This window comes from Paramisgurnus dabryanus, chromosome 8 (assembly GCF_030506205.2).
Source record: "Paramisgurnus dabryanus chromosome 8, PD_genome_1.1, whole genome shotgun sequence".
Lineage (NCBI taxonomy): Eukaryota > Metazoa > Chordata > Actinopteri > Cypriniformes > Cobitidae > Paramisgurnus > Paramisgurnus dabryanus.
In genome coordinates this window covers 13,955,947-13,980,036 of record NC_133344.1, presented here as the reverse complement: position 1 = coordinate 13,980,036, position 24,090 = coordinate 13,955,947, and the positions used below count along the sequence as shown (strand labels likewise).

The 24,090-nt window shown below is 40.5% G+C and overlaps 1 protein-coding gene and 1 long non-coding RNA gene across 2 annotated transcripts; both read left to right on the top strand.

Annotated features, from left to right (window-relative positions):
- The first annotated feature begins 4,194 nt into the window (after window positions 1–4,194).
- Window positions 4,195–9,668, top strand: LOC135770185 (sialoadhesin-like). Its single transcript, XM_073815557.1, has 9 exons — window positions 4,195–4,225; window positions 5,607–5,993; window positions 6,099–6,386; window positions 6,913–7,209; window positions 7,298–7,327; window positions 7,465–7,509; window positions 7,599–7,725; window positions 8,403–8,471; window positions 9,584–9,668. The coding sequence occupies exons 1-9, from the start codon at window positions 4,195–4,197 to the stop codon at window positions 9,666–9,668; spliced, it is 1,359 nt and encodes a 452-aa protein (XP_073671658.1).
- Window positions 9,669–18,841: 9,173 nt separating this feature from the next.
- LOC135770346 (uncharacterized) lies at window positions 18,842–20,805 on the top strand. Its single transcript, XR_010542596.2, has 3 exons — window positions 18,842–18,909; window positions 20,156–20,174; window positions 20,307–20,805. It is a non-coding gene; the product is annotated as an uncharacterized lncRNA (long non-coding RNA).
- The last annotated feature ends 3,285 nt before the right edge of the window (window positions 20,806–24,090 follow it).

The following is a 24,090-nucleotide window of genomic DNA, read 5'->3' as shown; positions in this document are numbered from 1 at the left end:
TTAAATGTTTTAAAAAGATCTAAGAGAATGGGAGCTGTGGATATTACAAAACAATAAAATATTTTATAATATAGGCCTATAAAATGTATATAATATTACATAAATGGCTGTAAAGTGTAATAAAAAATACTGAAGTAAATAGAAGTTCTTCACTGATCATCATTTTTCCTGTAATCGTGCAGCCCTAATAGAACCTTTTAATTCCAAGGGGACAAAATGTAACTTACACTTTATGAATTTCGGGTTCGTTTCTGCATGCCCCCGTGCGTCTTGTATTTTCCAAATTACTAAGCAAAATATCAGTTATAGTCTACTAATAAAACAGAAAATCCCGCAAATGTGACTTACCCTGTATGAATGTCCGTCGCATTTCTGCAAATGCCCGCTGAAGAGGAGAGTGATGCTGCCACATTCCTACAAGTTTTTAATAATTAATATAATGTATTCTCCACAGTACCAAACTTATAAAGCAATACTAATGCGGTAAAGCATAGTTGAGATAAGATAATTGGGTACATAGATGCGCTGTATATCTTTGTTAACGGGCCATTACCGGACATATTTATGGCTAAACATTAACACATTACATATCTCCGGACACATTTACAGCACATCGATACTGCATCGATACATTTACACCCGAACAGATAGTCGCGTAAACAAGACTTGTTGAGGCATAAACGCTTGTCAAAATATATTCTAAATAGTGATATTGTTTTATGATATTGTATATTTACATTACACTATACAATCATACTGTTTAACGCATGACATATCTCCGGGCGCATTTACAGCACATCATTACACCCGAGCAAATAATCACGTAAAGAAGCCTTATTGATAAGTCGGCATGAACACTATAGTTATAGTAGTGATATTGCATTATAACATATTCCCATTACACTAATCAGCATACGGTTTAATGTAAGAACTATCATTTTAATGTAAATACAAGTTACGAGACGTTTATATAAAGTCATTATGAATATCTGCTTGCAAATAGTCAGTATACAGTATATAAAAGTTTACATCACACAACATTTCAACAAATGTAGGTAAAACTTACTCTTCAGAAATTATATCCTCAGCTGGATCAAGTCGCTCTTCAAAATACAAACGTTCATTGTCGGAGTCCTGCTCTTTGTCTGAAGAAACTGTGAACTCTTCCTCGCTGTCCAGGAGCATCTGTAGAGCTTCCTCACCTGTAAAGCGTGTCATTTCATTTTCCCAGCGCATCGATAAGTGAATGAAACTGTCAAAACTTGCTGCTTCTCAAAGCATTGTTTGGGGGCGTTGATCTTGTTTGCATAGCCCGCATCAGGTAATTTACATATGAATGGCGCGCACGAGGGTAGGTGGGATCACATTAGTGCTAATCAGGTCGAGCAAGAAAAACTGTACCTCTCTTTACTTACATGTCGATTACACAAACAGACAATGAGGTCTTCAGATTTTAATTACATCATGTAAAAGTAGACATTTCAGGCTTTCTTTAGACACATGTATCATGTTCGTGTGACAAGTATTGGCGGAGTAATCAGTTCATGTTTGTAACGTGTTTGAGGAAGATGGTCAAGGAGACAGAGATGTCGAAATGCACTCCCTGTTTATTTTCTTTATTTGCCAAAAGCACACGGTTTTGTTGTTATTATGAAGGCACTCACATTAAAGTAGACACTTCACAGTTTCTAATGATGTATTACATGTATGTGTATGATTATGAATGACGGAGTATTTTAAGTGGATGTCACAGGAAACAGGAAAAAATGCGTCAAAACGCGGCCCCGCGTTTTTGGACCCCAGGGGGTTAATATTTAGCTATAGTATCCATATTTTCAATAAGCTTTATTTTTATTATCAAAGATACTTCCATTACAGCTCATTTAGTTCCTGATTGGCTTCACCCAAATATGTTGTTGTTGTTAACTTTATTGCCCTCGTTGTGGAAAATTATCTCTGTCTTTACCATACATCACAAAAAAAAATATTAAGCTACATATACATAACTATGGTGGCCCTGAAGTGCAAACCACAACAACAAATTACTAAACAACAACAACAAATTAAAAAAACACTACAACAAATTAAAAAACACCACAACAAATTAAAAAACACTACAGCAAATGAAAAAACACTACAGCAAATTAAAAAACACTACAGCAAATAAAAAAACACTACAATAAATTTAAAAACACCACAACAAATTAAAAACACTGCAACAAATTAAAAAACAACGACAAATTAAAAAAACACTACAGCAAATTAAAAACCACTACAGCAAACTAAAAAACACTACAACAAAATAAAAAACAAATACAAAATAAAAAACACTACAACAAAATAAAAAACACTACAACAAAATAAAAAACAAATACAAAATAAAAACACTACAATAAATAAAAAAACACAACTACAAATTAAAAAACACAACAACAAATTAAAAACACAACTACAAATTAAAAACACAACTACAAATTAAAAAACACAACTACATTAACCTACCGGAATCGCTGTTTGGACAACACTGCAGTTCGGCTTTTGAACCGGAAGTTATTCTTGCTGTAGCGCATTTTTTCAAACATGAATGTTACAGATGACCCAAACGTAGCAGCTGCTGGGGCCGGCTAAGGGTACGGTCTGGAAACCGCTAACGATAGTAGTAAGCTAACGTTGCATCCACAAGCAACGTAAGCATTACACTATTCTTATTAACTTACTCGAAGGTTGTTGGGTGTCTCCGATGGTAGATATTTCTTTAAGCCTTTTGCCACAGCCGCTGCAAAAGTTTGGGGACGGCTCAACCAGTTCTTTTCCACAGTTTGGGCAAAATATTTTGCTGTCCTTCCTCCTCTCCAAACCACGCGCTACAGGAAGTATAACTTCCGGTTCAAAAGCTGAACTGCAGTGTCGTCCAATCAGCGCTGTCTCATGTTGCCCACTGGTACCTACCTCTTCCGGTAGGTTAATGTAGTTTTGTTTTTTATTTGTAGTTGTAGTGTTTTTTTAACTTGCTGTTGTGCTTTTTATTTTGTTATGTTTTTTTATTTTGTTGTAGTGTTTTTTAATTTGTAATTGGGTTTTTAATTTGTTGTAGTGTTTTTTAATTTTTAGTTGTGTTTTTTAATTTGCTGTAGTGTTTTTTTAACTTGCTGTTGTGTTTTTTATTTTGTATTTGTTTTTTATTTTGTTGTAGTGTTTTTTAATTTGCTGTAGCGGTTTTTTATTTGCTGTAGTGTTTTTTTAATTTGTTGTTGTTTTTTAATTTGTTGCAGTGTTTTTTAATTTGTTGTGCTGTTTTTTAATTTGTTGTTGTTGTTTAGTAATTTGTTGTTGTGGTTTGCACTTCAGGGCCACCGTACATAACACACAAAAATACTGTACCATAGTAAAAAAAAATAAGGTCACCTGCAATTAAAATTTAAACATCATTGGGCACAAAATATAGTTGATCTTTTTGATATTTTTCTTCAGTTCTCATTATGCTGTGCATATGCATGTGTCTGGCAGAAACACTTCTGCAGTTTTGTGTACTGGTGACATGTGAACTGTTATAGCCTGTTTTTGACTTGAGAACCGCTGTCACATTGCTTGCATGCTTTCAAAAGCTCACAGTTATTCTCATCTGAAACATTTCAACTAGTTTGCAATTTCTTGTTGTAAATACATCCAAAATGACATCTCTACTAGCCCAACCTACAGCCATCTTTTGTTTTTCAAAAACTTGCCTTTACTTGAACTTGTTAAACCACAAAACCAAGAAGAAGGAAATCCTTTTGATCTTTGTGGGCGTGGACATCAGAGCACTACTATTAAAACTTCTTCTGCTGAACAAGAGAAGCATTTATTACTCTTTCATCACTTTCTTCTATTTTATTTTGTTTCAGTTGATTCTCATCTAGTCCTCTTGTTTGATCAGGGGGCTGTGAAGGTAAGCTTGAAACATGGAAGCAAATATTACATTTAATTGTATTAAAGAACTTATTATTGTCCCATTTCACTTCTTATTTTCTAATGGTAAAGGGAACATAAACCCATAATGGGAACAATTGTGAAAACAAACACTTTAGTTGGTAAACTGGTGAAGGTCATGAGATGTGCAATGTTACATAGTTCTGAAATGTTTTTAACATTTGTGCTTGTTTGCAGTTTATAAGTGGGATTTTTCAATATAAGAGGAAGCATTGTGATCAAGGGATGAAAGCACTGATATATCTTCTGTTTCAAGGTACTGTGTCACTTTACTTCTATTCATGCATTTTATAGAGCAAGAGATTCTGTCAGAGGACACTTTATATACATGTATTCATATAACTAAGGCACTATATAAATAAACTTATGTAACGACTGAGCTCAGATACACAATAACTTCTTATATTTCACAAATATAACTGCAGACCCTCACCCAACAAGCAGGTTAGGCACCGAGGTCTGTAACACGACCCCCAAACTGCTTTTAACACTTCAAAGCAGAACAGATCTCTCATGACCATGGCAACACATCAAGATTAGAGTTTTATGACCACAAAAGAATGTGAGAGATTTTGTGACAGACAAACTTTCTATTTAGTTATGCATGTATTCACTTATAAATGTATAATGGAAATGTCTTAATCAACTATAATCTCATCATGGATTAAATTCGAACTCAGAATATCCCCCCCCCCCAACTATAAATTCAAATGTAAATTTTGTACACATGCATTTTAGCAGACAACTGCCATGACTGGCATTTCCAAAGTCTTTATACAAGCAATGCTAACAAACTGAAACTTTGTGATACACAACAGAGCTTTGCTATGAGCTGTTACATAAACTTCATGTGGCTCATGTTATAACTTTAAGTCCAAAAAGTGTGAATATTTCTTCAGTTAATAGTTTTGTACTGATGAGAGTGATGCAGACCTGTAAGAAAGTTATAAACAGCTGTTAGCATTGTTCACAGAAATACCACATAAGCTTACATACATAACTGATGGGTAAATGTCACTGATAGCACTACATTCAGATAAACTATCATGTACATAAACTACATTCAGAACATCTCAGATGAACATCTGCTGTGATTAGTTTTATAAAAAGCTGTTTTCAGATGCCAATCGACTGATTGTTTATAGCTTCTGTTTTTAACAATGTTTTAATGTAATCTATAAATGCGTATAAACTTTTAAAAAACACGTGTCCATGTGTGCGAGTACTCACATCTCCTCACACGTAAACAATGCGGCGGTTATAAACAATTATTTTCGATTATAATTAGTTTGTTTAAAAGTAGACATTTCAGGCTTTCTTTGGATTTGTGTATCGTGTTTGTGTGATGAGTATTTGCAGAGTTTCAATTGATTTTTGTAACGTGTTTTGAGAGACAGCTGGCGATGTCCGAATGTACACCCTGTTTATTTTCTTTATTTTACAAATTAAAGAAGACCCTTCACAGTTTCAAATGATGTATAACACGTAAGTGTATGGTTATTAATGATGGGGTATTTTAAGTTGATTCTGCTTTGATGAGGAAAAACACTTCAAAACACAGGTCCCACATTTTTGGACCCCAAAGTGTTAACAGGCAGCCATTAATACATTAATATGATCTAATGTTTTTCTCACAGGTGTTCTGCTGTATGAGACTTTGGCTTGGGAAGTGAGAATGCCATCAGAAATTCGTGGCCTCAAAGGTTCCTGTCTGGTTATACCGTGCTCTTACTCTTACACTTCAAACCCACCTACTAAACCACGTAGAGTTGTGTGGTATCAGTATGTGTGGAGTGGCTACCCTATAGTTTATGATCCCTGGTATCCAGACAGTGTTATTTACAAGTTCAGAGGAAAAACTGATACATATAACCCTAAAAACTCAAATCGGGATTGTAGTCTGTTGATCAAAAGCGTGGATCCGTCTCACAATGGAGAAAAATTATATACATGGATTGACCCAGAAAATATTGGAAAGAGCACCTATAAGTTTTATGATGTCACCTCCACAATTATTGTTGACAGTACGTAAATACTTCACATGTTCTTTTAATGTAATTTTTTGGTTTGAAAGTGTCATTACAGCTGTATCATCGGTTGCCTAACTGTAACATTTTTCCCTACTGTAGCAAATCCACAGCAGCCCATTATTAATAATTCTGGAGGTTTAAAGATCGGTGACAGCATTACAGTAGCGTGTTACACCTTACACACCTGTCCATACAGAAAACCAAACATCGTTCTGAAGGGTATTGAAGGATCTGATAAAATAGATGATGTCCATATAAAAAATGGTCAATGGAAAACCACTCTGACACGCACCGGTGTTGTGAAGGCTGAACGCTCAGATATTGAGTGTACTGTAACACATCATGGAGGCAGAACAACAAGAGCTACAAAATCACAAAGTGCAAAATGTAAGTAAAAAAATGACATGCATTCAAAAGCATACATCTGCCTCTGTTTTATCTGTGTGTTACAGTCACTTTCACAATGAATTTAAGGACATTGATCATTTAGCTATTTGTAAAATTTAAAGGGACACTTCACCCATTTGAATAAAGCTTTGTATAGTTAGAACCCCAGTCATGTTTTTGAATGGTCATGCATCATTTTCTCATTTGCCGCTGAGACAGGAGAAATACAGATTTCAGTGTTGCACTTCCTTCTTTCAATGATGTAAAAATCATCATTTTGCATCATTGAAAGAAGGAAGTCCAATATCTTTGTTGAGGGAGTGAGACTACAAACATCCCTTTTCTCGGTCAAATAGGCACCAAATTCTAAATGTATGTTACCTTTTAACTACAAATATGAGACACTTTCAATAAAGATGAATGTTTCTACGGGTGAAATGCTCCTTTAATGAAAGCAAAAGTTAAATCCATTTAAATGTAGCTTTAAATCATGTTTGATGTTTGTGCCAACTGCTTATAATTTCAGGTGTCCATTATAATATAACCATTGAGCCTCAACTAGCAGCTGAAATCATAGAGGGTGTTGCAAAGACCTTCACTTGTACCGTCCAGCATTCCTGCCAGACGAATCCTCCAATCCTCTCCTGGAACTATGAGAACATGCCGGTCAAAGATGGAAAGAAACCACTTACAGGGTTTGAATTGGCCACATTTTCCACCATAACCTTTCTGGGGGCAAAGAAAGACGATGGGAAGAAATTAATCTGCACTACAAATATTTCTGGACAGAAAATCACAGCATCTGTCGACTTACATGTACAACGTGAGTGATTTCAAGACATCATACACGATGTGTGCGATTCATCTATGTCTTTTCATTTATATATGTTTGTTTGCACACTCTTTTACAGAGCCTTCAAAACCAGTGACTCCAGTTCAAGGTATGTATGTGTGTTTCACATTTCTCCTGTTTTCATGATATATACACCATAATGATCAACAAATGACTTCCTTCTTTCACTTCCTTTAGTGTGTGCGATTCCTCTGTGTCTTATCATTTATAGATTTTTGTCTGCAGATTTTACAGAGCCTCCAAAATCAGTGACCCCAGTCCAGAATAAATGTATGTATTTCACATTAATCCTGTAAATGTTTACATGATATATACATCATAATGACCAATAAATGACTTCCTTCTTTTACTTCCTGTAGCTGCTTCCCAGAATAAATCCGATGTGATGACCTTTAAGACAACTGGGCTTTACATTCTAGCCCCTTCATTTGCCTTTCTTCTCATTTGCATATTTGCTGGAGTCATCATATATAAGAACTGTAACAGGTACATGTTTATTACATCAGAGTTATACTAAGTCAGAATTAGGTATTCATATTGTCACATGATGTAGTTGTATTGAGCGGGTATAGCTTTTCATACTGTCATATAACACTGTCTGTCAATATTAATTATAGGTCTTCACCTGCTAATTCACAAGAATCACAGCCTAAACAAAGGTACACTGTTAACCAACTTGCACTGGTTTTCATGTTTTGTGGGGACATTCCAAAGACATAATGGTTTTTATTCTGTACAAACTGTATATTATATTCCCTTCCCCTAACCTAAACACCCTCACAGACAACTTTCTGCTATTTCAGATTTTCAAGAAACATTACGTGTCTATGTGTAGCTGCTAAATGGCACAAATTAAATAGATGGGTGTGGGTGTATATTTCAAAAATGTGTTGCATATTTGAAGTTTTAAAATACAGACAATTATACAAGTTCATGCTTACAACCTCACACCTTTTATGCAAGCAAGGGTCATCATGCATCTGTGTCTGATTTCTTATAGTCATTTCTTTAAAACCATATGTCTGCTGATCTAAATGCATCTGTATAAGTGTAAAAGAATCAAGCAAAGGGATAAAGTAAATATAAATACATATATTTATAAAAACATACAAAATCACACTTCACCTTTCTTGTTGTGATATTAATGCATGTGTTTTTCACAGGTCAAATGATCTGTATGCAGCTGTGGCAGTCAAAACTTCCCCTAAAGCCCGTATACCATCACCAAACAGGTATTGTGCATTTAAACCCATGTCAGTCTCTAAAAATGTAAACTGGACATTTGTTTTATAAAATATTTTTTGTACAGTATGTTTTGTGGGGACATTCCACAGACATAAGTTTTTATACTGTACAAACTGTACATTCTATTCCATTACTGTAACCTAACTTTAAACCCAACCCTGACAGAAAACTTTCTGCTATGTCAGATTTTCAAGAAACATCACTTGTGTGTGTGTGGCCATTAAACGGCACCACCTAAATAGATGGGTGTGAGTGTAAATTTCTAAAATGTGTTATATTTGAAGTTTTAAAATCTAAAAAAAGTTTTTAAGTTTTATCTAGTCCAGATATGGGCAACTTTGGTACTGAAGGGCCAGTGTCCTGCAGAGTTTAGCTCCAACAATAAGTAAACACACCTGAAGCAGCCAATTAAGGTCTTACTAGGCATATTAGAAACTTTTAGGCAGGTGTGCTGAGGCAAGTTTGAGCTAAACTCTGCAGGACACCAGCACTCCAGGACCGAAGTTGCCCATCCCTGGACTAGACATACACTAAAGATAAGATTTTGATGACATTGATGAGATACAGAAAATATGATTAATGTATTTTCTGCATGATTTAAACCTCTGCGTGGTGTCTTTATAGCATATTATGTTTCTTTCTGTATTTCACGACGAGTATGGAACCAAAGGTCACTGATCAAACCAAACCAACAATCACAGATGTGAAGCCCAAAGTCTTAAACTTGACAATCGAGTGAATGTTGTGCAGTTATGAGAGCACAGAAAGAGTCGAGCGAGCGCTCATCCCAGCACTTGAATGTGTGACTGCATTTGTGCTCGTGCATTAGATGTGGGTCTGAATAAATGCAACATACTTTTAAAACTATGTTTACCACGCTCCCCTTTTTATTACTCTGCCTGCAATCATAAAATAAGAAATAATTAAATAAGTTAACCACTCTTGGCCAGTAGAGGGCCCTTCAACCCTGCGGGGCCCCATGCAATTGCGTGGTTTGCAAGGCAGGTAAACATGCCACTGTACATAAATATATTTATAAAAACATACAGTATTAAACTTCACCTTTCTTCTTGTGTATTAATGCATGTGTTGTTCACAGTTCAAATGATCTGTATGCAGCTGTGGCAGTCAAAACTTCCCCTAAAGCCCGTATACCATCACCAAAGAGGTACTGTGCATTTTAACCCAGTCAGTCTCTAAAACTGTAATCTGTACATTTTTTTTTATAAAATATTTTTGTACAGTATGTGTTGTGTACAGATGTAATGGTTTTTATACTGTACAAACTGTACATTATATTCCCTTTCCCTGACTTAAACCTTAAACCCAACCCTCACAGAAAACTTTTTGCTCAGTTAAAAATACAGAGAAGTACAGTGTATACAAGTTCATGCTGACAACCTCACACCTTTTGTGAAAGCAAGCAGCCCTACCCACTTTACAGAATTCTGCAGCATAAAATTTGAAGATATCAAAACATATTTACATTTGTATTAGTTAATTCATTACCTAACTCAGGGGTAGGCATCATCAGTCCTGAGTGCCGATGTCCTGCAGATTTTAGCTCCAACCCTGATAAAACCTCACCTACCTGTAGTTTTCAGGTGACGCTTTAGACCAGGGGTGCTCAACCCTACTCCTGGACATCTACCCTCCTGCATATTTTAGTTCCAACCCGGGTTCAACACATCTGACTCAAATTTTTAGGTAGCCCTGAAATGCTTGATTGCCAGGTTCAGGTGTGTTTGATTGGGTTGGAGCTGAACTCTGCAGGACAGTAGGGCTGTTTCTCAATATGCGTTCTTCAGCGATCTTGTGTCCTTGTGTTCTCGCTCTACGTCATCATTAACTGTCAAAGTTTAATTCCAATTTTTAAGAACACAAGTACAGAGGACGCATGAAAATACCTGGATGTGTTCTTGATATCGAGGATACATTGCGTGCAGACTTGTACGCTGAAATCTGGGGAGGTCAGGTGACCAACAGGAAGATTGCACACATCTCAATTCTCACAAGAGCATTCTGTGCTAGCGACCTTCTGAGTTCGTTCTTCCAAGGTTGCCTGGCAAGACCAGTATTCACGAGAACGCAAGTCCGTTCTTTGTGTTCTTGGAACTGAGAAACAATCTAGTTCCCTTTCAGTCGGTCACTACGACGTCACGTCGTGACCGACGAATTGGGAACTCGCTTAGAGAGACCAATCTGCTTCGTTTACTACAAAAACGCCAATGAACTTGGCATTGAGATATTTGCATAATGCTGGCGCCGCCCCGCCAGGTGCCTTTATAAGCAGCAGGTGCAAATAGGGAAATTAGCTTTTTCGCTTCGAAAGCCGGCTTTATCTGCTACTGAGAAGCTACTCTCTGCTCTTCTGGGAACGGTTGCTGAAGTTGATTGACAAGCAGTACTAACACAGCGGACGCTCGCAGTATTCCACGGCTCTGCATCTTTTTTGTTTTTAGTTTAGTGTGTGCGTGCCTTCCCTGTGCGCATCATCAGCTGAGCACCTAAAGAGTGATTTCCCTAAAAGAGTGATACGTGAGGGCTCTGTGTCTTTTTAAAGGCAGCCACTCTCTCGTATATGCGGAGATCAGCGTCCTTTTGAGGATAGCTTTTCGCCCGTGCGATCTTGGATGCGAGAAGTATAAGGGTCCCAGTGACGGTCACGAGCGCTGTCTTCGTGCTCAGGCATCGAGCACTCCGGGGCTGCGTTCGTGGAGAGTTTCTGTTCTCTCTGTGAGAGCATAACCCTCTTGGATTGCGGAGACGACTGTCGTTTCTACGGGAACGCTGTCCGCGCCTTTGCAGTGCTGACGCCGCCATGGTGCGGCTGTCAAGCGCTCGCAGGGTGCCCTTCGCGTCACTACGCTGAGTAGGACGGAGGATGCGTCCTCCACCTACCGGCCTTCTCATCCTCAGCCGGTTGAGGCTCCGGTGGAGACTGCAGAGTCGTGTTCTACGATGTCTGCCGAATCCATTGGACCTCCTTCTGGTCCCGTCACTTCTGCAGCATCAGAGGGGTGTCCATTTTTCCTCCGAGGCAGAGTCGTTCCGGAGATGGCAGCCGTGCCCGCGAGCGGCGGAGACGGTAGAGTTGGAAAGGTTAACCCCTCTCTGCCCGAACCGTCCCGCCCACATGATTGGTACTTCGGAGCTGCTCGGGCCTCTCGGTCCTCTCCTCCTGTGCCTTTCTTTCCCGCGGCACGAAGAGCTGACGTGATTTGCGGCCGTCCGGCCGTTCAGCTTCACCCCTCACCTCCCTCACCAACGGAGCCGCTAAGGGCGGGGACCCCTTCAGTGGAGCGGGATGCGTTCCTGGAGGGACCACCCAACCCTTTCCTCCCGTGTTTGTAGACAGTCATCCGGTTACGGACGCTGCCCATCAGGCATGCCGGAGAGGCGGCTTCGGCCCTGCACGCAATAACGTTGCTGCAGGCTCACCAAGGATTTACGAGGGAGCCTGCGACCTTCAGTCGTGCGATGTCCACCACAGTGGTTCAAGATCGCCACCTTTGGCTGTGTCTGGCTGACATGACGGACGCAGACGAGAACAACTTGAATGCTCCTGTCTCACAGACCGGCCTCTTCGGCGAGCCAGGGGAGTCGGACAGCTCCGCTGCGCAGACTGAGGCGATCTCCTAGGTCATGCCCCGGCGGAAGAGAGCTGCCCTTGGTCCACCACGCCGGCTCCTCAGTCTGCCTCTCGCCGTCGGCGTCCTGCGGCGACCACCTCCGTTCCCCTCCTCGGACCCCATCTCGGCAGCGCAGGGGAACCGGTCGTCAGCAGCTCGCCCCGCCCGCTTAGCCGCTTCCCGTGAAATTCGGGAGTTTAAGTGGCCAGTGAAGGGCGACCCGGATTGGCAGAGGATCACTCTTCAGGAGATGGAGCTCCTTCCCCGATAGAGGGTCGGGTGGAAAATCCTTGGTTTGCATATGTTCCACCGGCTGTTCGGCCGGTACCCACTTAACCACACATAAGAGTGCATTCCTCTTCCCTCTCTAGGTCTCCGGAGGATCGAGAGAGCCGTGAGCGGGTTCACACCAGCTCCCCTACCTCTCCTCTATCGCCAGCGGGTGACCTGAGGAGTCCGAGCGCTCCGCTGAGGAGACCGGACCACCAGCACCCTCATCGGAGTCTGCGCTCTCCGTAGAGGAGACCAGACGACCGTTACCCTCAGCGGGCTCAGGTCAGTGTCACACACACATACTGTAGATGTTTATGCTGTCACAGCAGACGCACCGGCAGTCCCACCTGTCTCGCTTCGCTGCCCCACCGCGGGTACTTCGGTAGTGTCGTTATTTCTCTTCGTACGGTGCCTGGGTGCTTGGCTTCAGTTCCCAGCCCGTTTCGTTGGGTTTTACGCACGATCCGCCTCGGTTACGAATCCGGCACTCCCCAAAATTCGGGCTTTCGTTTCACTGTGGTGAAAGCGTCCGATGCACATGTACTGCGTGCAAAAGTCAATATCCTGTTGGCGAAGGATGTTCGAGCCGGTCCCTCTTACCGAGATGATGATGATGATGATGATAGGGTTTTTCCAGCCTTTATCTCATAGTACCCAAAATACGCGGTGGGTTACGATCGATTTGATTTACGCACCGGCTCTACGAAGGTGTTCTTTTTGGATGATAACGCCGAGGCTCGTATTTCAATATTCAGATCGGTTTGCAGCCTTAGACCTGTAAGACGTGTACTTTATGTGTCCATCTCCCCTCGCTTTAGACCGTTTTTTTCGCTCTGCGTCCTGGGGTGGGCATATTAATACTAAGTACACCGTTCGAGCTGTCTCTCTCTCTCCGTGTCTCCATGTAGTCACGGCATTAAAATATCAGAGAGAGAGCGTTGTTCGCATTCTGCTTTTATGTACGTCGACTTATAATAGCCCGTTCTTAGCAGACGTGCGCGAACACAGAGAGTTAATGCTTCGGCATCTCGCTCGTTTAAGTCTTCAGGTCGACTGGGAAAGAGCAACTTTGCCCCGTGCAGAGGATCCTTTTTCTCAGTATGGAAATAAGACTCGATCGACTAATTGGCGTGTTTAACAAGAGCGCGCAACCAGTCAGTTCTGACTTGCCTCGGTTTAATTCGAGGGAAGTACGCGGTCCCTCTGAAACAATTTCAGAAGCTCCTGGACATATGACAGCATGCTGCGGATGTGACTCCGCCCGAGCTGCTTCATATGAGACCGCTTCAGCGTTGGCTTACGATCGAGTCTCGAGGAGAGCGTGGCACACCGACATACACCGTGTAAACATTGCACCTGCGTGTCATTTCAATTTTTCCCCGTGGTAGACCCGGCATTTCCGATAGAAGATATGCCCCTGAGGGGTCTCCTGGCATTCTGTATATTGCAATGCCCTCAGCACGGGATGATCAGCCACGTATGACGGGCTTGCAGTCTCAAGGGTGTGCATAGCACCCCAACTGCCGCGAGCGGTGCGCTGTATATCTGGGACTTGTACGCTCCGCTATGGAGATGCGAGGGAAGGATGTATTAGCCGACACCAATAACATTGCGACTGTTGCGTTATTTACCGTTAAGGCGGTTTTGCGCTCTCGTCACCTGTCGCATCTCGCTCGTCATCTCCTCCTTTGGAGTCAGAAGCATCTGAGGTCCCTTCGTGCCATTTACATCCCGGGTTCGCTCAATACAGCGGCAGACGCGCTTCCCGAGCTGCGCCCCCGGCGAATGGCGACTCCACCTCCAGACGGTCCAGCTAATTTGGAAGAAGTTCGGTTGTGCGTAGATAGATCTGTTTGCGTCGCCGGACGATACCCACTGTCGCCTATTTTATTCACTAACCGAGGGCAGCCTCGGCGTGGATGCGTTGGCACACAGCTGGCCGCGGGGGGTGCGTAAATACGCATTCCTTCCAGTGAGCTTTATTGCGCAGACTCAGTCAGGCAGGACGAGGAGAGCCTTTTATTAGTCTCCCCGTACTGGACTACCAGGAATTGGTTTTCAGAGTTAATGCTCCTCGCGACAGCCCCTCCCTGACGATTCCCCTGAGGAAAGACTTTCTTTCTCAAGGAAGGGGCACATTATGGCACCCGCGCCCCGACCTGTGGGATTTCCATGTATGGTCGTTGAGCGCGCGTAGGTTTAGGTGATTTATCGCAAGCGGTATCTAACACCATCGACGCGGTTCGAGCACCGTCCACAAGACGGGCTTACGCGCTTAAAGAAACCTTTCTCGTCACCCGGTGCTCTTCGCAACGCGAGGACCCCAGAGAATGCCCATTAACATTGTGCTTTTATATCTTTAACATAGGTTAGATGGTAGGCTGTCCCTCCGCCATTAAAGTTGATATCGCCGCTATTTCTGCTCATCACTCTCTTATCAACGGCAGATCAGTTGGCCAGCATGATTTAATTATTACACTTAAGAGGCGCTCGCAGGCTAATCCCCTCGCGCCCTCCCTCTTTCCTCCTGAGACCTGTCCATGGTGCTGAAGCCTTCAGGTCTCCCTTTTGAGCCTTTGCAGTCTACGAGTCTGAGGTTTTTATCAATGAAAACTCTGACCCTGATAGCATTGGCCTCCATGAAGAGAGTAGGGGATTTACATGCATTCTCTGTTGACGATTCGTGCTTTTAGTTTGGTCCTGCTGTCTCACTGAGACCCAGACCAGGCTACGTGCCCAAAGTTCCCACCACTCCCTTCAGAGATAAGGTGGTGAGCTTGCAAGCGCTGCCCCCGGAGGACGCAGACCCAACCATGGCTTTGTTGTGCCCCGTACGCGCACTGCGACTCTACGTGGATCGCACGCAAAGCCTCAGGACCTCAGACCAGCTCTTTGTTTGTTATGGTGGCCAGCAGAAAGGGAAAGCTGTCACTAAGCAGAGGATGTCTCATTGGATAGTTGATACTATCGCCCTGGCTTATAATCTTCAGGGTATTCCTTGCCCCCTTAATTTGAGAGCGCACTCCACACGGAGTGTTGCCTCATCTTGGGCTTTAGCTCGTGGTTCCTCGCTAACAGACATCTGTAGAGCTGCTGGTTGGGCGACACCTAATACGTTCACTAGATTTTACAGTGTTCGTATCGAGCCTGTATCCTCTCGTGTTCTTTCCTCACCAGGGGGAGCACGGAGAACAGTCTCGCAGGTCGGCTTGCAGCCTCCAACTGATGCTTCATAACTGTGTCAGTATGGAAGGCCTTCAGAACAAAAATGCGTAATGGTTTGAATTGTTCTTCCTCCGCTGCCTTGGCAGCCTTTGTTGCGGAGCATTGGCTGTCAGCCTTTCACTAGCTGTATCCTCGCGAACCTACGTGTCTGGCTCGGGCTCCACATTGTGTCCCACCGGGTTCCTTTGTGAGTATTTTTCCGTGGGGTTAATCCTACCAGCCCACGTTTCCCTTAGCAGAGCACTGCTTTGCTTACACAGCCACGGCTGTCTTTATTCCTCAACTACGGTTGACTTTCGCCCACCATTAGCCCTTAAGACGGGTGGTGGCTTCCGCAGCGTTCCTATCCCGCTCAGGTAGGGCGCTTCCCAGTCGCTGGCACTTCTGTGGGGTTAAAGGAACATCTAGTGCCCGGCCTTCTGCCCTAAAACCTATCTCCTCCTCCTTAAGTGGAACCGGAGGGCTTTACGCAGACACTGGAAGAGGTCAGCCCTCAGTGGCGTTTTGGTAGGGATTCCCAATTCGTTGGTCACGACGTGACGTCGTAGTGACCGACTGAAAGGGAACGTCTAGGTTACGAATGTAACCCTCGTTCCCTGAAGGAGGGAACGGAGACGTCACGTCCCGTCGCCACAGGGCTGCTCCCTGCTGTTTATCGACCGTTCACTTTCTCCCGGCTTTCTCAGCGAAAAGAAGCTAATTTCCCTATTTGCACCTGCTGCTTATAAAGGCACCTGGCGGGGCGGCGCCAGCATTATGCAAATATCTCAATGCCAAGTTCATTGGCGTTTTTGTAGTAAACGAAGCAGATTGGTCTCTCTAAGCGAGTTCCCAATTCGTCGGTCACGACGTGACGTCTCCGTTCCCTCCTTCAGGGAACGAGGGTTACATCCGTAACCTAGACGATCTCCAGGAACAGGGTTGGTCACCACTGCTTTAGACCTTGATTCGCTATTTCAGGTGTGTTTGATTAGAGCAGGAGCTAAATTCTGCAGGACATCGGCACTCCAGGACCGACATTGCCTACCCTTTAAACTAAACGAACAATACTTGTATAGCATCTGGTGAGCTAGGTTTACGAATGTGGGAATAATAGCTGTAACTCTCTTGGGTCGCGTGTGGCGCTGCAAAATCGTTATTTTTCAATCACTCCGCAAAGAGACTTAGATTACTCTGCTGATTTTGGACATACAGATATGATTTATACAACATTAAAAATTAAATGATGCACCGGTTAACTCATTATTTGTAATGAGCTGAGATCGCCACACCCATACTCCATTGAAGTGAACGAGCAGTCAATGGACACACAATCTCTGATCCATTCTCTCCATTCCTTGGCTATGCTGAGCTGCACAGTTGCTGGTCATATAATAAGAATATCATCAAAAAAATTATTTATTTAACTAATTCCATTAAAAAAGTGAAATGTATATTTATTCATTACACACAAACTGATTATTTTAAATATTTATTTGATTAATTTTGATGATTAAAATCCCAAATTCAGTATCTCAGAAAATTAGAATATTACTTAAGAAGATTACAAAAAAAGGATTTTTAGAAATCTTGGCCAACCGAAAAGTATGAACATGAAAAGTATGAGCATGTACAGCACTCAATACTTTTGCCTGAATTACTGCAGCAGTGGGGCGTGTCATGGAGTCGATCAGTCTGTGGCACTGCTCAGGGATTATGAAAGCCCAGGTTGCTCTGATAGTGGCCTTTAGCTCTTCTGCATTGTTGAGTCTGGCATATCACATATCGCATATCTTCCTCTTCACAATTGAAATATATCAGTCTTTGTGTAATAAATGAATATAATTTACAAGTTTCGCTTTTTGAATGGAATTAGTGAAATAAATCAACTTTTTGATTATATTATATTACAACAAACATCAAATTTTAATCCTCATTTACTCGCGTCTATGCATACAGTATATCTCTGCACAGCAAGTTTATTAAGCGCAGGATCACACGAATTTCAGGCATGCCTGTGTGCTGCATTCACAATCAACACGTGAGGGAGTAATGGCGGCCGTGTTAACAAACATTGATGTTTTTACTGCGCAAAAGTAAAACTCTCGCTGGCCAACCAAAAACTAACCCTGTGTTCATTTTTTATGATGGCCAAACCGTACCTTTAACAGGGTTCAAAAAAACTTAATATACTCCATCCCTTACTAATTTTACCATGATTACTATAGTATTTGTAGCCAAAAACATGGTTGCACTTCTTCAGTAGTAAAACCATGGTTTTTAAAAGTATACTTGTGAAATTATAACAAAATATTTAACCTCCTCAACAAGGCGGACCCTGTACCAGGTCCAAAATCACTTATTATGACTTAATTTAAAATATTCCTTTAATTTTAATGGTCTGTCAAGGACCCAATACCACATTTGAGATACTGTTTGAAAGCTTAAATAAAAATAATAATTATATAATATATTGTGTGATTGTGTGTGTGTTTACATTCTATTGACTTTTTTATAAATTCCCAAGTAAACCTACAGCCTTTCCTAGGCAAAAGTGTCTTAGAAATCGTAAATCAATATATTGTTTTATGTGAATGAGTAGGCAGAATGATTTGAAAAAACTCTAGACTAGTGGATCCTGTTTTGAAAAGTCTTGGGAAAACATGTTTCAAATTAGTTTTTTGGACTTATTTCAGTGACTTAAAAATGTAGCTTTTTAAAAAACCACGCATAAACATTTTCCAATACAAATATACATGTTGCTCAGATAATATTGTAGCCCAGTTTGTGCTGAACTGTGTTATGAGACTTTTGCCATTTATTATGTTTTTTAGCAACTGAAAAAAGCAAAAGCACAAATGTCAGTGCAGGTCAAAACTTCTCCAGGGCCCTAAAAACCCCTTAGACCCCAGAGGGTGAGATATAAGGGTTCATCATGCATCTGTGTCTGACTTAATATAATATAATATAATATAATATAATATAATATAATATAATATAATATAATATAATATAATATAATATAATATAATATAATATAATATAATATAATATAGGCTTATATAATATAATATAATGTCTGACTTAGTAATTTCTTTAAAACCAAATGTCTGCTGATCTAAATGCATCTGTATAAGTGAAAAGAATCAAGCAAAGGGATAAAGTAAATATACATAAATATATTTATAAAAACACACAGTATCACACTTCACCTTTCTTCTTGTGATGTAAATGCATGTGTTGTTCACAGCTCAAATGATTTGTACGCAGCGGTGGCAGTCAAGACCCCTAAAGCCCGTATACCATCATCAAAGAGGTATTGTGCATTTTAACCCAGTCAGTCTCTAAAACTGTTAACTGTACATTTGTTTTATAAAATTGTTTTTGTACAGTATTATAGTGGATTGAAGTATCTGTCTACACTCTTAAATATAAGAGTGCATCATATTGACATTAAAGAATCATTTTTTGACTGTGGTTTCCATAAAGGACCTAACATCAGAATAATCTTTCTTTTCTTTGCGCTGAAAAAAAAGGAACTTTAGATTAAAGCTAGACTGATTTATAGGTTTGCCAATTTTACAGACTCATTGGTTTGCCATCTCATTTTATATTCTAACACATCACCTAAACTTGTCATCAAAGGTGATGTGTTAGAAGCAGGAAAAATGGGCAAGCGTAAGGATCTGATCAGCGGTGTAGTCTACGTGATACGCAGGTATACACCGTTTACCCACTATGTGAAGGATTTCTGTATACCCACTTAAATAGCTTGAGGATGCGTAACAGCGTTGGTTTGGGAAACATTCCACACTTTATTCATAAATTTAGATGTGCAGCACTGACCATTAGTGACCATTAGTCCACTTCCTTACCTCCAAATGAAGTTTTAAACTGGACTGATGATTTTAAGCGTTGTATAGTCACATGTGCCTGGTTAACTCTCTGGATTTTGAAATGTTTCGGCACTGTTCCAAGCGTTCACTTTTCGGTCACTTCATGGACTGTTTGTTTACAGTGTCGTGGTGGTATGTGGTCTTGACACCTGCATGCCATTAAAAATACAAAAACATCAATGCCTTCTATTCAGCCCTTTCAATATGAACCAGAGAGTAACATAATGTGAGAGCAAATCACATGAAAAACTATAGCAGATGCCATGATATTTACTATAGTAAACTGTAGTAATATTTTGCGACAACCATTACACGTCATCGACCCAGAGTGCACTATGCACAAAACATTATTGCGGCCTCCACAGCTTAAAATGAGTATTACATGTTGGGATTTGAAAATAAAATGTTATGAGTAATTAATCAAAATTCATGTGTTTCTATAGATTTTAGTAAATGAAAGCATTTTTTTAAGCACCTTTATTAAGTGCCACTAAGATATTTATGATTATGCTGAAGTATGTTTACTGAAAAGTTTAATATGTTTCTTTGCCATTTGGCAGATAAAAATGTTCAAACTGTATACTAATCAGATGTAACATGTTTAAATAAATTACTTAATATTAATTAATTAACTTCTAATTGTTTATTGTCTCCCGTGCAATTTAGTCAGAGAAAATCCTGCACTGTAAGTACATTATCAATAATTATCATTACTTTACACCATTTCAGTGAATTAACACACAGTTTCTGATCTGAAATAGTGTCTGAAATGTTATTGACTGATCTTACCTCTGTGTCTCTGAATTTATACTTTAAGATTGAGGATTATGAAGATTATTTAACCAACATAGAAGATCTCAAGATTTATGGAAACGTCTAATGAAAATGCTCCACCTAACCTAAAAATGTGCTTTATACAGTGTTTTAAACAGAAAAAGACAACAGTTAAACATATATTTTAGTCAATATTAAAAAATACAACTTTGTCATGTATATGTTATGGAAATAATAGCATCAATATTTTAATTCACATGCTTTTACTGTATACATATTATACTTACTGTAACTTTGTCTGATTTGTTTGAAATCTGGATTTATCTTTGGCTTTTTTTCCCAAAAGGGCAAGTTGGCTAAGCAAACAATGTTTCACTTACAGGGATTATTCACCCCAAAACTACATTTTTGTCATCATTTACTCTCGTGTTGTTTTCAAACCTGTATGAGTTTCTTTATTCTGTTGAAGATACAGTAATGTGATAAATGATGGTGAGAATGGTACCCATTGACTTCCTTGTTTTTCTTACTATGGCAGTAAAGTGCGGTTATCATCATTTATCAAAATATCTTCTTTTGTGTTTAACAGAATGAAGAAACTCATACAGGTTTAGAAAAGCATGAGGGTGAGAAAATGACAGAATTTAAGTTTTTGGGTAAACTATCCCTTTAAGTATACAATGTATGTATCATTGCACAGTAAATATAAAAACAACTCTAATGCTGTTTTACCTAAAAAAAAAAAAATAATCAGAGGACAAGAAAACAAAAACGTAAAACATTTGTTACATTTTCATTTTATTTTAATAGAAGATTTTGCACTTATGCCTTTATGTATTGTCTTGTGGGGGATAGCAATTTAGTTTCTTCCCCTTTTTTGTGATCTTTTTATGAACCACTGCATGCATCCAGAAGTCCTGAGGAATCTTTAAGAGGATGTCCAGGAATCTAACTGTGCATTCAAACCGCCACCGGCGAGAGCGTCAAAGTGGCCGGAAGTCATTCATTTTCAATGAGAGCCGGCGGCGAGCTCCGGCGAGCAGCGGCGCGACATGTACAGCGTGAGCGTCGAGGACAGTTGAAATCAGCTCAACTTTATGGTAATGAGATATGACGCGGTTCGGCGGCAACCAATCGGAAGGCGGAAATGTTCACCGGCAACCATTCGGAAGGCGGAAACCTCCGCCTGAGAGGAGTTCAGAGAATGCATTCGAGTGTCAGAGCGTCCACTACAACTTTTCTTTAGCGTCGTTGTCAGGGCAGACAGAGCTTTTATTGACGCTCTCGCCGGTGGCGGTCTGAATGCACAGTAAGAGATACCAAATATTTTGTTTGGCGATGACTTTTTACTCTTTGTATTTTTTTATTTTTATTAAAGTATCTTTATAATATACTGTCATTATTTCAGAAACGGCAAATTGTAGAGGGCAAAAGCATATTAAAGCAGAGGGGTGACGAGGCAGGTGCAGCTCCTGGAATGTGCAAAAAGCGGTGCTGAAAACAGCATGACATGTACTCAAATACTACCTGCACTAATTTTTACAAGACACAAAAGCCCACATAAACCTCATGCTTAACTGTTAAACTCAGCAATTAATTTAGCAACAGATATATACTGTAGGCTACTTCCCAGTTCACAATTACACAACGCTTTCTATAATATTAATAGGTAAACAAATGCTTGTTTACCTTAAAGGAGAAAACCACGTTTTTTTTATATTTTACTATATTCTCACCTTAACTTAGACAAATTATACATGCCTATATATTTTTTAATGTGTGTTCTTTTAATCTTTTGTACAGTGAGTGGTGAATGTGTTATCATTTAGTCTAGCCCCATTCATTCCTTAGGATCCAAACAGGGATTAATTTAGAAGCCACCAAACATTTCCATGTTTTCCCTATTTAAAGACTGTTACTTGAGTAGTTACACGAGTATGGCAGAAAATAAAATGTTTGTTTGGATCCTTAGGATTGAATGGGGCTTGGCTAAATCCTAACACATTCATGAGGTGCTGTACAAAGATTAAATGTGCATGCATTAAAAAAAGATTGGTACTGTATGTATTAATTTGTCTAAGTTGAGGTAAGAACATAGTTAAATATTGAAAAACAGTGGTGTTTTCCTTTAACTAGTTGTCTAACCAGAGCCGGCGCCAGACCATAACTAACAGGGGGGCACTCGGCTTCCAACGGGGGGCACGCAATAGCAACAATAACTTGCAGAAACAAGACATTAAAACAACAAATACAGCAAGCACACACTCATACAACTGGTACAGACTGTCAGCTCATTTCCCGTATAAAGTGCAAAAGACCACAAACTATGCGCAAAACTATTGAACTTCGACCGCGGTGTGAGCGCAAGCTGAGCTCCGCTGCGCTGGCGCTCGACGCAACAACTAAGGCCCGGGTATACTTTTTTTGGATGGCCGCGTTCGACACTATACGCAATACAAATGATTTCTTATTCAAATTATTAGTCTAACAGGCTGTCAGGGCAGCACTGATTTGGAGACATTTACAGTACATTATAACATTAGGATAGGTGAAGAAAAGTAACTGATCCACCATTGCAAACACAGTTTAGAACAAACAACAAGACAACAAAGAACAGGAATCAAACAAACATGCTCCAGAGCTTTCTGTTCTTGGAAGAAGTAAAAGTTAAAGAAGAAAAACGATAGTGTGTGTGCAAATGCTGTCTATTTCCTTTGTATAATTGTTTATAGTGGAGTGTCCTGTCTAAATATTTTCATGCGCATGCGCTGTCGTACGCGGACTGTACGCGCACTGTCCGCGCGGTCTCAAATTTTGGGCTGCACGCGGACGGTCCGCGCGGCCGGCCGCGGACCCTCCTGATGACGAAAATGACGTCATGCGGACGGCGCGCATACGCGGACGTCCCGAGTATACTTTCGGGCGCAAGCCATTGAAATGAATGGGCACAGCGCACACCGCGTCCTGGCTTTAAAAAAGCCGCTTTACCATAATCACGTCGTAATGCTGTTAACGGTCTATAGCCGCACTTCACATTTAAGCTTACGTAATTTAAAACAACGCTAACTTACCTTTAAAATAGCTGAAGACGGCGTGTAAGAACATTAAACTTCCTTAAAACAGTGTCCTGTAGATTTGTAAATTCCACCTCGACCTCTTATGTCGGAGTTTGAGCCAGTCTGTGTTGGCATGAAGTCAGATGAAGCAGGTGGTGCTGATTCGTTCTAAATTTTCTAATATTCATATTTTACACAATCCATAAAATGCCGCGAAAGAACACGTTGCTAGTATCAAGTCACAAATATGCTAAAGACGTAAGACGGGTGAGACGCGGCAATACATCCAATCAGAGAAACTGGTCTATTTTAATTAAAGAAAACATATATCAACTATATTTTCATCATTTGATTACATTACAAGTCATGAAACATTCAATGTTTAATTTATTTTAATTATTCTTGATATATATTAAATGAATAAAAACTTTGTAGGGGGGGCACAACAACCTGTTCGGGGGGGCACTGCCCGCGAATGCCCCCCCATGACGCCGGCCCTGTGTCTAACCCTTATGAAAATTAACCATGTTTTTTGTGGTAAAAGTATAACCATGTTTTTTATTTGGTGTATTGATTACTATTAGCAAAACCATGGTTAATTCATAAGGGAAAACCCCCCACACCTGGACTGTTTAAGCTTTAACTGGTGCAGCCCTTTTTGAGTGTGTGTGTGTGTGGGGGGGTGAAAATGTGATGTACACCTTTAAATGAATATAACTCTGGCATTTTTTTGTCTAGAAGACTAATTTTGGTCTTGATTTAAAGAAGACA